At 42.0% G+C, this 12,505-nt stretch overlaps 1 protein-coding gene across 28 annotated transcripts in view; it reads right to left on the reverse strand.

Moving 5' to 3' along the window:
* The window catches only part of LOC138738811 (rho GTPase-activating protein 6-like), a 564,699-nt gene that overhangs the window by 330,792 nt on the left and 221,402 nt on the right, over nucleotides 1–12,505 (reverse strand). The window contains exon 4 of one of the 28 annotated variants that reach the window (XM_069889785.1): nucleotides 5,344–5,462. The exons of the other annotated variants lie outside the window; for them this stretch is intronic. Within the exon in view, the coding sequence (XP_069745886.1) occupies nucleotides 5,344–5,389 (46 nt within the window). The 5' untranslated portion in view covers nucleotides 5,390–5,462. The remainder of the gene's footprint in view (nucleotides 1–5,343; nucleotides 5,463–12,505) is intronic. 28 annotated transcript variants of the gene reach the window in all.

Below are 12,505 nucleotides of genomic sequence, written 5' to 3' on the forward strand. Positions count from 1 at the left end.
ATGACATGGGGTAGAAGTGACTTTGGGTAATGTTCTCCACCACTCAGGAATACCTTCATTTCATATCCAGATCTGAGTAGATAGGGATTAACTGCAACAATCACACCTACTCCATTCCTGCCGTACACCGGGGTAACAGAAAGTGAACAGGGAAAAAGATGAACTTTTCCCATGTCAGCTGATGAATGCTGTTCCCAGACAAGCAGCTCCACTCTCCATGGGCCTCTACTGTAGGAAGATGGAAAGAATGACCTGCTTGTGCACTCCAGTTTATTTACTTCACTGCAGCTGTTCACAACTTTATTGTATCTATCCCTCTAGGTGACTACGTAACCACTTAATCATCAGACTATCTCCTTTCAAGTTTTGTCACCTATGACAGACATGACCCTAATTCATCTGTTGGTGAACCCTTCCTCATGCATGTCCTCTAAAGCTTCACATTTCACTTTTCAGATATCAGATCTTCCATTTTAAATAAAAGCTCAACAAATCTGGGGCAACGTGGTTGGCATAGCGGTTAGCTCAATGCCTTTATAGTGCCAGCAATCAGGACCTGAGTTTGTACATTTTCCCCGTGTCTGCGTGGGTTTTTCCAGGAGGCTTGGGTTTCCTCCCACTGTCAAAAGAAGTTTTCCAGAGGTCAGGTTAATTGGGTGTAAATTGAACAGATGGGCTGAATGGCCTGTTACCTTGCTGTATGACTAAAATTTAATTTAGAACTGTTCCTGCTTGACTCTTAATTTGAACAAAGCCTCATTTCCTTCTTCACCTCTTGTAATGCGCGTCGAAAGAACCAGAGACTTGTTGATCCAAACCAAGGCTTTTAGTAACTAAAAGACTGGAGCATATCACAAGTAGGTTGACCTGGTCTGGGTTGGAGCAATCCTTTCAGACCTGCCAGTAGGTGTGGCTACACTCTCAGCCAATCACAGTCATCCTACACTACCATCTGTACATATACACATTGGTGATAGAATCTGTACTATCATACCTCTGTACACCCTCACTTTCACTGCCCCTCAGTTCTTCCCAGCTGCAGTTTTTAAACTTATCATTGTTTTCAAATCCATTGCTCCTCCTCTCCTATACACTCTCTTCGAGCCCCACCAAGATCTGTGTTCCTCCAGTATTCTTTATTTTATTGGCTTCTGTAATATTGAGTTTTCAGGTGCAAAAACCCAGACCTTCCTTCCCAAAAATCCACTGCTTTCGAACACATTCCAAGACTCTCCTTTTAAAAAAACCTCTTCACCCAGAAATTTACTTATCTATTTTCCTGCCTCTCATTGCTTTTCTTTGAATCTTCTATTAATGATGTTAAAGGCTATATACAATTTTAAAATCCCCCTTTACTTTGACAGTTTTATAAAATCATAGAACCACATAACATTCTCTTTCTTTGGCTTGGCTTCACGGACGAAGATTTATGGAGGGGGTAAATGTCCACGTCAGCTGCAGGCTCGTTTGTGGCTGACAAGTCCGATGCGGGACAGGCAGACACGGTTGCAGGGGAAAATTGGTTGGTTGGGGTTGGGTGTTGGGTTTTTCCTCCTTTGCCTTTTGTCAGTGAGGTAACATTACAGCTCAGAAAACAGGCCCCATCAGCCCTTCTAGTCTGGCTGAACTATTTTTCTGCCTCATCCCACTGACCTCCATTGTCCATAGCCCTTCATACCCCTTCCATCCATGTACCTGTCTAAATCCTTCATAAATATTAAAAATAAGCCCATATTTACCTCTTCTGCTGGCAGCTCATTTCACACTTCCATTACTCTCTATGTGAAGAAATTCCCATAAACCTTTCCCCTTTCACCCTTAACCCATGTCCTCTGGTTTGTATCTCACCTACCCTCAGGGGAGAAAGCTTACCTATATTTACTCTATCAAATCTTCCCTCTTTCTTCTATGTTCCAGGGAATAAAGTCCTAACCTGCTAAACCTTTCCCTGTAACTCAGTTCCAGAAGTCTGGGTAACATCCTAGTAAATCTTCTCTGCATTCTTTGAATCTTATTGATTTCTTTCCTGTAGTTAGGTGACCAAAACTGCATACAAAACTCCAAAATTTACCTCACCAATGTCTTATATAACTTTACCATAACATCCTAACTCTTATACTCATACTTTGATTTATGAAGGCCAATATGCCAAAAGCTCCCTTTATTACCCTATCTACCTGTGTTGCCCCTTTCAGACAATTATGTATCTGTATTCCCAGATCCCTCTGTTCTACCACACACCTCAGTGCTCTTACATTTACCATGCATGTTCTTTCTTGGTTTGTCCTTCCAAGATGCTACAACTCACATTTGTCTGCATTAAATTTCATCTGCCATTTTTCATCCCATTTTTCCAGCTGATCCAGATCCTTCAGCAAGCTTTGAAAACTTTCCTCGCTGTCCAGAAGGCCTCCAATCTTTGGGTTATTGAAAATTTTCTGATCCAATTTACCACATTATCATCCAGCTCATTCATATAGATGATAAACAATGGCCCCAGCACAGATCCTTGAAGGACACCTTTGGCCTCCATTTTGAGAAGCACTCATCCACCACCATTCTCTGGCTTTTCCCGCATGGCTAGTTCCAATCCAGTTTACAAACTCACCATGAATACCATACGTCTGAACCTTCCTGACTAACCTCCCATGTGGGACCTTTTCATGGGCCTTACTGAAATCCATGTAGACAACATCTACAGCCTTTCTTTCATCAACTTTCCTGATAACCTCCTTGAAAAATTCTACCAGATTGTTTAAACATGATCTATCATGCACAAAGCTACGTTGACTATCCCGAATCAATCTTTGGCTATCCAAATTCTTGTATATCCCGAATCAATCTTTGGCTATCCAAATTCTTGTATATCCCGAATCAATCTTTGGCTATCCAAATTCTTGTATATCCCGAATCAATCTTTGGCTATCCAAATTCTTGTATATCCAATCTCTTCAAAAAACCTTCTAATAATTTACCTACCTATAATTTCCAGGGTTATTTCTGGAGCCTTTTTAAAATCTCCCTTATTAGCTCAGTTTTGATAGATCTGATATGCTCTTGTATTGGAAGATTGCAAATTTAAAGACCAGGACAAAATCTTTGGCCAGACACTCCTCTGCATATGGAGAAAGTGCTGCACCACCCAAGTGCCAGCTTTCAAATCGGATTTTTCACTCCAGCTGCCTACCTCGTTAGGTGGAAGTAAAGTTTCATGACATTATTTTTTGCTCACATTAGCACCTGTGATAGTTGTCGTTAGTCTGGGATAAAGTGCACACACCTGGCCTGGAATTCCATGTGTTTAGAAGAGTATTATGGATACCTGCGCAAAGGAGCTTTTCAGTGCCAACCGCTCAGTCCAAGATTCCGCCCTGCTCCAGCTCCCTCAACAGCCCCTAAGGCTAGAGCTGGATGAGGTTCCCACCCTGGATGAGACATATAAGGCAATCGAACAACTGAAAAGTGGCAAAGCAGCAGGTATGGATGGAATCCCCCCAGAAGTCTGGAAGGCTGGCGGCAAAACTCTGCATGCCAAACTGCATGAGTTTTTCAAGCTTTGTTGGGACCAAGGTAAACTGCCTCAGGATCTTCGTGATGCCACCATCATCACCCTGTACAAAAACAAAGGCGAGAAATCAGACTGCTCAAACTACAGGGGAATCACGTTGCTCTCCATTGCAGGCAAAATCTTCGCTAGGATTCTACTAAATAGAATAATACCTAGTGTCGCCGAGAATATTCTCCCAGAATCACAGTGCGGCTTTCGCGCAAACAGAGGAACTACTGACATGGTCTTTGCCCTCAGACAGCTCCAAGAAAAATGCAGAGAACAAAACAAAGGACTCTACATCACCTTTGTTGACCTCACCAAAGCCTTCGACACCGTGAGCAGGAAAGGGCTTTGGCAAATACTAGAGCGCATCGGATGTCCCCCAAAGTTCCTCAACATGATTATCCAACTGCACGAAAACCAACAAGGTCGGGTCAGATACAGCAATGAGCTCTCTGAACCCTTCTCCATTAACAATGGCGTGAAGCAAGGCTGTGTTCTGGCACCAACCCTCTTTTCAATCTTCTTCAGCATGATGCTGAACCAAGCCATGAAAGACCCCAACAATGAAGACGCTGTTTACATCCGGTACCGCACGGATGGCAGTCTCTTCAATCTGAGGCGCCTGCAAGCTCACACCAAGACACAAGAGAAACTTGTCCATGAACTACTCTTTGCAGACGATGCCGCTTTAGTTGCCCATTCAGAGCCAGCTCTTCAGCGCTTGACGTCCTGCTTTGCGGAAACTGCCAAAATGTTTGGCCTGGAAGTCAGCCTGAAGAAAACTGAGGTCCTCCATCAACCAGCTCCCCACCATGATTACCAGCCCCCCCACATCTCCATCGGGCACACAAAACTCAAAACGGTCAACCAGTTTACCTATCTCGGCTGCACCATTTAATCAGATGCAAGGATCGACAATGAGATAGAAAACAGACTCGCCAAGGCAAATAGCGCCTTTGGAAGACTACACAAAAGAGTCTGGAAAAACAACCAACTGAAAAACCTCACAAAGATAAGCGTATACAGAGCCGTTGTCATACCCACACTCCTGTTCGGCTCCGAATCACGGGTCCTCTACCGGCACCACCTACGGCTCCTAGAACGTTTCCACCAGCGTTGTCTCCGCTCCATCCTCAACATCCATTGGAGCGCTTACATCCCTAACGTCGAAGTACTCGAGATGGCAGAGGTCGACAGCATCGAGTCCACGCTGCTGAAGATCCAGCTGCGCTGGATGGGTCACGTCTCCAGAATGGAGGACCATCGCCTTCCCCAGATCCTGTTATATGGCGAGCTCTCCACTGGCCACCGTGACAGAGGTGCACCAAAGAAAAGGTACAAGGACTGCCTAAAGAAATCTCTTGGTGCCTGCCACATTGACCACCGCCAGTGGGCTGATAACGCCTCAAACCGTGCATCTTGGCGCCTCACAGTTTGGCGGGCAGCAACCTCCTTTGAAGAAGACCGCAGAGCCCACCTCACTGACAAAAGGCAAAGGAGGAAAAACCCAACACCCAACCCCAACCAACCAATTTTCCCCTGCAACCGCTGCAATCGTGTCTGCCTGTCCCGCATCGGACTTGTCAGCCACAAACGAGCCTGCAGCTGACGTGGACTTTTTACCCCCTCCATAAATCTTCGTCCGCGAAGCCAAGCCAAAGATGGATTCCATTTGCAAGCACTAATTAGACTGGTTTACAAATCATCTCCAAATACAACATCAAGTTCTTTTATATAAATTTCAGCCCACGAGTCTGTGCTGCCCAATTACACCCAATTAACCTACACACCTGATACATTTCTTGCTTTGTCATTGGTTGCAAGTAGTATTTGCATCTTTCCATCAGCAGCAAATTATAGGATCGTTCTTGAGCTGAACAGATGGTCTCAGAATGAAAGTTCTGTGGCCCTGATATGAGGTGCAACACAAAAAACTTAATTATTTCAGATTATTCTGCAAGGCAAAACTGTGTGTGCTGACTAGACCTGCAACATGTCAACAGGAGAATTAATGATGGTAAAAGTTAACAAACATGAACTAAGAGATTATCTTGTGCAGGGCTTTTTTTTCACAAGCTAAGAATTGTGTTACAAGAGTCAGTATCTGGGTAGCTTCCAAGAATGAATAAACAGGTGCAGACACTGCATTTAAACAGTGGCAGAAGTCCATACATAGAGATGTTCTCTGGAACAATTTAACTGGAGTCTTTCAAGGTCTCTGGTCGGATGTTTCCAACAGGTACAGAAAGCTGGAGAAAGGACAACTGATCCCAGCTGGAGTGCAAGCAGAATGAGAATTGGCTCAAAACCCAAATCTGAGGCATTGAGAGATGAGTAAAAGTGATAGGTTTTTAGAAGTATCTTGTGGGACAAAAGAAAGAAATGGTGAGAATTAACAACATCTAGTGGTGATGGCAGTTGTGCCAACATTGGGTGATCTACGAGAGGGGGAAGGGTGGGAATCAAAAGTGACTCAAAATTTAGAGGAATGTCATGTCCTCAGAAAAATATTGCCACAGAGAAGGTTGCAGCATTTAAGAGGCCATAAAGGGGTCAGTATGCAGCTTGAGAATTTGCCAACTCAAAGCAATGATGGGCTTGACGGGACAATCAGCGAGTAAAGAACTGACAGGTGAATGGTACAGTAGAGACCAGGAGATGCTCTGCAAACATTTAAATGAGCTCAAGTAAAATAACACTGACAAGACTAATGGAAAGTTGAATTTAGAGGTACCAAAATAGAAATAAATGCTTCAACAACACAAGCTGATTTATGATGGAGAACTAAAATATTCTTAAAGTGGAAGGAAGCAGTCAAGGTATCATATGGGGTTGTAGAAAATAAATTCAGTTTCCATCAGTTGATGTTCTGAAGACTTTCAGGTGATTCTATGTCCAGAACTTTTGTCCTGCAGTAGCTTAAGAATGTAAATTATGGTGAAATTAACTCAGAATAAAGAGATATGAAACTGCAAGATTTCTAAAAAATTTGGAAATGGATAACTGATGTATTTCAGGAATGAAAACAGTTCTCCTTATCCACTTGAGTAAAACATCGGGCATTTGCCTACACTTTGCTCATATCTTGATGAAGGAAACAAGCCTGAAACATTTATTATGTATCTTTATCTTTGCTCTATAAAGTACCTGCTGAATTTCTCCAGCCTCGTTTTTACTCCTTATCCACTTTCTTTTAACCAAAAATAGACATTATTCACAAAAGGAAAATTGTTCAAAGTCTCTTCCCACCCTCTAGTTTTATATCCATCACTGAACATAGTTACATTCATTTCTAGTTATATTATTGCCACCACTGTGGCACCTTGTCAGTACTCCACCTCTATTGTTTGAGGGGCTTCTGACTCAGTCTAAGTCCTTCAATGCCTGGTAATGAAAGGACTCTAGATTGTGGACCATCTCCACAGTGGCCTCACTTTGGCTGCACCAAGCTTCACTGTATCCTTCAGTATGTACTCCTTCCCGCCTGGAATGTTGGCAGCATTCCCACACCGATATCCCCTGGTGCAGGTTTCAGGCAAACTAAAATACATTTTTCACCAAGATGTGTACATCCCTGGGATCAACCTATAAATCAGAGAGGCATCTTTCACGTGCTGCTGTGGATGGGCCATGAGACAAGGAACCTTTTCCCACATACTCTTAGTGGATCTGCATTCTGTAGAGGTTGGCGACAGTGATCCTGGGGATCACATGTGTTGTGGGTGATGTTCCGGTTGTGGGTGATGCTTCTCTCATCACCTGCCCGGCCACATCCTCGTGCTTCTTTGTGAGCACTGGTGATAAGGCATTCCACCAGATGTCCTGAAAGATCTGTTACGGGAATCACTCCACCATGTCCATCGAGATCTCGTCTGTCAGTGTCTGCAGGACTTTTGTGCTGACCACTGCCTGATGGGCTTGTGGTTAAAAGTGTTTGTCTGGAAAAACTTTTCCATAAAGGATAGGCAAAGTCCAGCTGACTGGAACGTCATGTGGCAACAGGGCCAGGCACATCCTTCACAACACATGGGGCAGGTAGAACCTCAGCACATAGCAGCATTGGTGCCCTCGTACATTGGTTTCATGCACACTCTCATACAGCCACACCCTGATCTTGAAGGTGTTATCACTATGCCACGTTGGCTATGTCCTTAGCCCCATTGTTTGATGACTTATACATGGTGACCCTCCATCTTGGATTCCCATATTTACTGGAAGAGTGTTCTGGTGACCACCAGGACAGAGGGATGGGGATCGGCCACACTTGCACAATGTACAGCAGTACCAAGAACACTTTGCACCAGATATCCAGTTTCTTCCCTATTATTGAGAGGAGCGCCATTCCCACAGACCTAATTTCTGGTGGACTTTTGATTTACGCACCAACCAATGGGATCATACTAATGAACCATTCTAACACCCAAGTTCTCAGCACATAAAAGGATATTACTTTGTGACATCATAAATGTGAGCCCCATTCAGGCCTTGATTAACCATTTAGCAAAATAACTACGTGTTTAGGCACCAAGGGAAGGGGGCATCACAGAGTTTTTTTCCGGTGCCAGATTTATCATGGCGCAGCTGAACTATGGCCCCAAAAAAAGCCCCTTCCCAACAATAAATGAAAAAAAAATAAATACAGGTTATATTTAATATAATTGTGGTGTCTGACCTGGAGGAAAACTGAATTTTCAATCTATTATTTCACATTCAGCACTTAATGAATCTTAAGGCCTTGTCAGTTAGACAATGAAAGGGTTGAGGGGGAACCATTGTTGGGCTGAGCTTAGGGCATCAGTTGGCCTTAATATGGCCCTGACCCCAAAACACTTGATGCACCATCAATTACCACAAAGACTGAGGTTGTGAAACTGATAGACTTTTATTGACTATAGACTGGAGCAACAACCAACCTCATCGACTGATCATGGCAGGAAGAGTGGGGAGCAGGCAAAGGGGTAATGTGTAAGATTGGCCTTGGGAGGTGTGTCCAGTCAGCAGTAGTCAATCACAGTAAAACATTGGTTTATCACAAGACTTTGAGGTTAAATCCACATATTCATAACAGAATGGTCTAAAAGTCAGCATGGGCTCAGTGGTGACATCATTCTCTGCCCACTTCAGTTATCCAGAATGAAATTCAGGCTGTCATTCCAGTGTGTAGGAATACTGCAGTGTTGGAGATGCTGCCTTTTCGATGAAGTGTTAATTCAAAGGTCCTATCTACCAGAATTAGGGGACACGGCTACAAGTGTATATTTAAGTCAGAAATAAGGAGGAACAGTTTTCCACAGACAGAAGTGAATCTATGGAATATTCTGGTCAATGAAGCAATAGAGGCTGCTCCATTAAATATATTGAAGATATAATTAATAGATTTTTGAATAAAAGGGAAATTAATGGTTATGGGGAACAGGTGGGCAAAGTGTAGCTGAGCCCATGACCACATCAAGTCAAGTCACGTTTATTGTCATCTGATTGCAGAAGTACAACCTGAAGGTCTTCAGTGCAAAACATGCAGACACACATCCAGACATAACTCACATATAGACAAACAATAAATACGCAGGACAAGTATTTCATCTGTTCTAATAAATACATAAATGTTGTTTCATGAACATGAGAGTCTCAGATGGTCAGTGTGAGCAGTTCCTTTGGTTGTTCAGCATCCTCTCAACCCACAAGAAGAAGCTGTTCCTCAGCCTAGTGGTGCTGGCTCTAATACTCCTGTATCTCTTCCCCGATGGGGGCAGCTGAAAGATGCCGTGCAGGGTGGAAGGGGTCCTCACTGATATTGCACACCCTCTTCAGAGAATGACCCCAGTAGATCAAGTTGATTGGGGGCTGGAGGCGGGGGTGGGGGGGGTGGGGGGAAAGGAATGAGATTCCAGTGATCCTCTCTGCCACTCTTATAGTCCTGTGGTCAGATCAGCCATGATCTTTTTGGATGGTGGAGCTGGCTCCATGGGCCAGATGGTTGACTCTTGTTCCTATTTCTTATGTTCTCATGTTCTCTCAGATGGACAGATCCCATGCTGATATTTGAAAGAGGAATAAAGAAGATTCCCTTGTATCCTGGCTGATATTTATTCTTCAACCAACACCATTGAAATATGATCTGGCATTTAATTACATTTTTGTTTGTGGGTCTTTGCTGTGCTCCTTGATTTTTCTGCTGTTTAACAAAAACTCATTGTAAAATGTTTTAATTGTTTGTAATGCTTCATATACATGTTTGTTTTTGGTATTGTGCATAGGATTAAAGGTTCTGTTTAGGTTAATAAAACAGGTTCTGTGATCATGCCTTGCCTCCAATCTCAAGTGTATGTAGCAATGATTTTAGCTTTCAGGAATGTGGCCCCTTACTGGACTCAATTAGATTTTAAACAAGCTGATTTATTACTGACCAGTGAAAACTGATCCACCATTGCAAAATATTCTAAATGGGAGAGAAAATAGCAGAATCATTTCAGAATAAATCATTGTTGATGTTTAATTTTCCATAGTAATCAACAAAGCTGTCAATTTTAAATCTGAAACAAACATATACCCATATGTTTGAAGACTGAGAAAAAAAACAGGCAAGACAGTGAGTTTTGCGGAAGAATGGCTACATTGCACACATAACAAAACATCTCTGATTCATTTTTTTAAAAATCTCAACACAAAGACGGTTATTTATCTGAAAATTCCTCAGATTAAGCAGATTCTTTTTCCAAATGTCATGCTGCTTTGTTGAGAATGTGATAAATGAGATGATCAGCTCAAAACCAATGCATATCAATTCATAGTGAATCAGTTCTGGAGATGTTTTGTGGTTGACCTCCCAACGTGTGCAAGTAGTGGGTTTATTTAAGATTAGAAACAACCTGATTTAATCTTTACAGCAAAGTGGAGGTTAAAAAAAAGAAACTAGTTTCCTGAATAGAGTAGAGGTAAAATTGGGTTGGAGGAGAGGATGCAGTAGTCGATTGATAAAAGAGTGGATCAATGAAAATATATCAAGCCTACACTTGATAAAAGGACAGCTCACTTATTAAGAGATATCAGTTTTGGCTCTTAAAAGAAAATTGCAGGTGAGGGAGAGGTGACAGTGTGGGTGTACGTAGGATTGTAAGAGAACACAGACTGTTTGGGCAAGTTGGCCTTTATGTGGATGCCAATCAGCATTTGTGTGAACATAGAAGTAGAATTCTGAAATTACATACTTAGGTTAGCTGTACTTTCTGTGCTGAAAAGTGGCCGGGAATGTAAATAAAATGAGCTCTTACGCAAAAGAACGCAGTCTGGATGCATACTCAAGTCAAAGTTAAAATGAGATTCCATTTGCTGGAGTCAAAAAATGTTTGCATAAACATCGTGTTTTAGCTCAAGTCGTATTAGTATTTGCTTCTGAAATTCTGTGTTGACGGAGTAGAATTTTTCAATTTACAGAGGTGGCAACCAAATGGTTTAAACTGGATATGGCAGAAACCAGATTGGAGAGGTTTATACATGGAGTTGCAGGAAGGATGAAATAGGAGGTGAAATCACTTTTGAAGGAACTTTGAAAAGGAAACTAGGATGGGAAATGGGGCAGTAGTTTACAAGGATGAGGAATTGAGGAGGCTTTATTTTTTGAAGTCAGATTAATATTGGCTTCTAATCAGACTGCAAGTCCTCCTAATGTGTAGCTCTTCCTTTAGGACGTGATTAGGGTACAGGAGGGAGGGAAGAGGGGTAGGGGTTAAAATAGACTCTGTATGATATGCACTATTGTTGAAAAATAATGTGTTGTTTAATTGGATTTATAGGAGTCTTTGAAAATCAAAGATAAAATACACCTGTATTAAAAAAAAAGGACAAATTCATTCTGTGTTTTTTTGATGGAAGACACGAAACAGAAAGACTAAAGCTGCATTGTGGCTCAGTTTATCACAGTTACCTCAGTCACTTCTGACATGTTGCTGCAGTTATAACAGAGGAAACATAGCATCCAATAAGAACACATTAAAAGACCATAAATGCCAATATAATAATGGCCAGATCATGATGAAAGATCATTGAGGCAAACTCCCTCTTTCCTTTTTGAAATAGTGCTGTAGGACTTTTTACATCTCCTTGAGTGGGCAGTTGGGACCTCAATTTGAACATGCAGTCAGAAAGAAAGTGCCTGGACAATACAATTCCTGATTGTATCAACCTAAGTGTTGACCTTGAGTCTTTGAAGTGATGCATGAAACTATCTTCCAGAGGCAAGAGAGCCACTGCTGACCTACAGCTGATACTTCAATGTTCCTCTTGTGTTATCAGGGTTCAATATTTCTGGTGGCACCAACAACAAACTTCTCCTTGGAGAAAATTTGTCAGGATGGCCCAGATTCCAATTTGTTGTTCAACTACATCCTGGTTGAAATAGAAACAAAAGCTTATTTAATGTTACTGGTGATTGTATCCAGCTTTAGTGTCAATGTAACCCTAATGGAATGCAGAAAGTCACTGCCTGTATAAAGGCTATACACTCTGAGTCAAGTCACAGTACAACAAAATATAAATGATGTGTCTGATGAAATCACGTAATTTGTGACAATGGAAATAAAATGGATGGACTTTTCCTTTGTTAGATTGCAATGTACCCCCCACAAACAGCAATCAGGTTTAAGATCGACAATGAGTGGAATTAGTTTGACGTTCTCACAATGCCCAAGTCAATTTGCAATATAAACACAAACAGGCAGAACATGGATAACTGAGGAAAATGCCATTCAATACATTAGCACCAGGCATTGTATAAAAAGAAGCCTCTGGGAAGAAATTGCCGAGTGCACCAGAACACAAAGGCAAAATGTCACCCAGATGGAAAAATTAGATTTAAATAGTCCCTATTATCACTTCAGAATATCTTGAATGGACTGAAAGTAACGAAGGAGCCATGTTATGTGTTGTAAACTTCCACAGACACCAATGAGAACT

The sequence above is a fragment of the Narcine bancroftii genome, chromosome 7 (genome assembly GCF_036971445.1).
Source record: "Narcine bancroftii isolate sNarBan1 chromosome 7, sNarBan1.hap1, whole genome shotgun sequence".
Lineage (NCBI taxonomy): Eukaryota > Metazoa > Chordata > Chondrichthyes > Torpediniformes > Narcinidae > Narcine > Narcine bancroftii.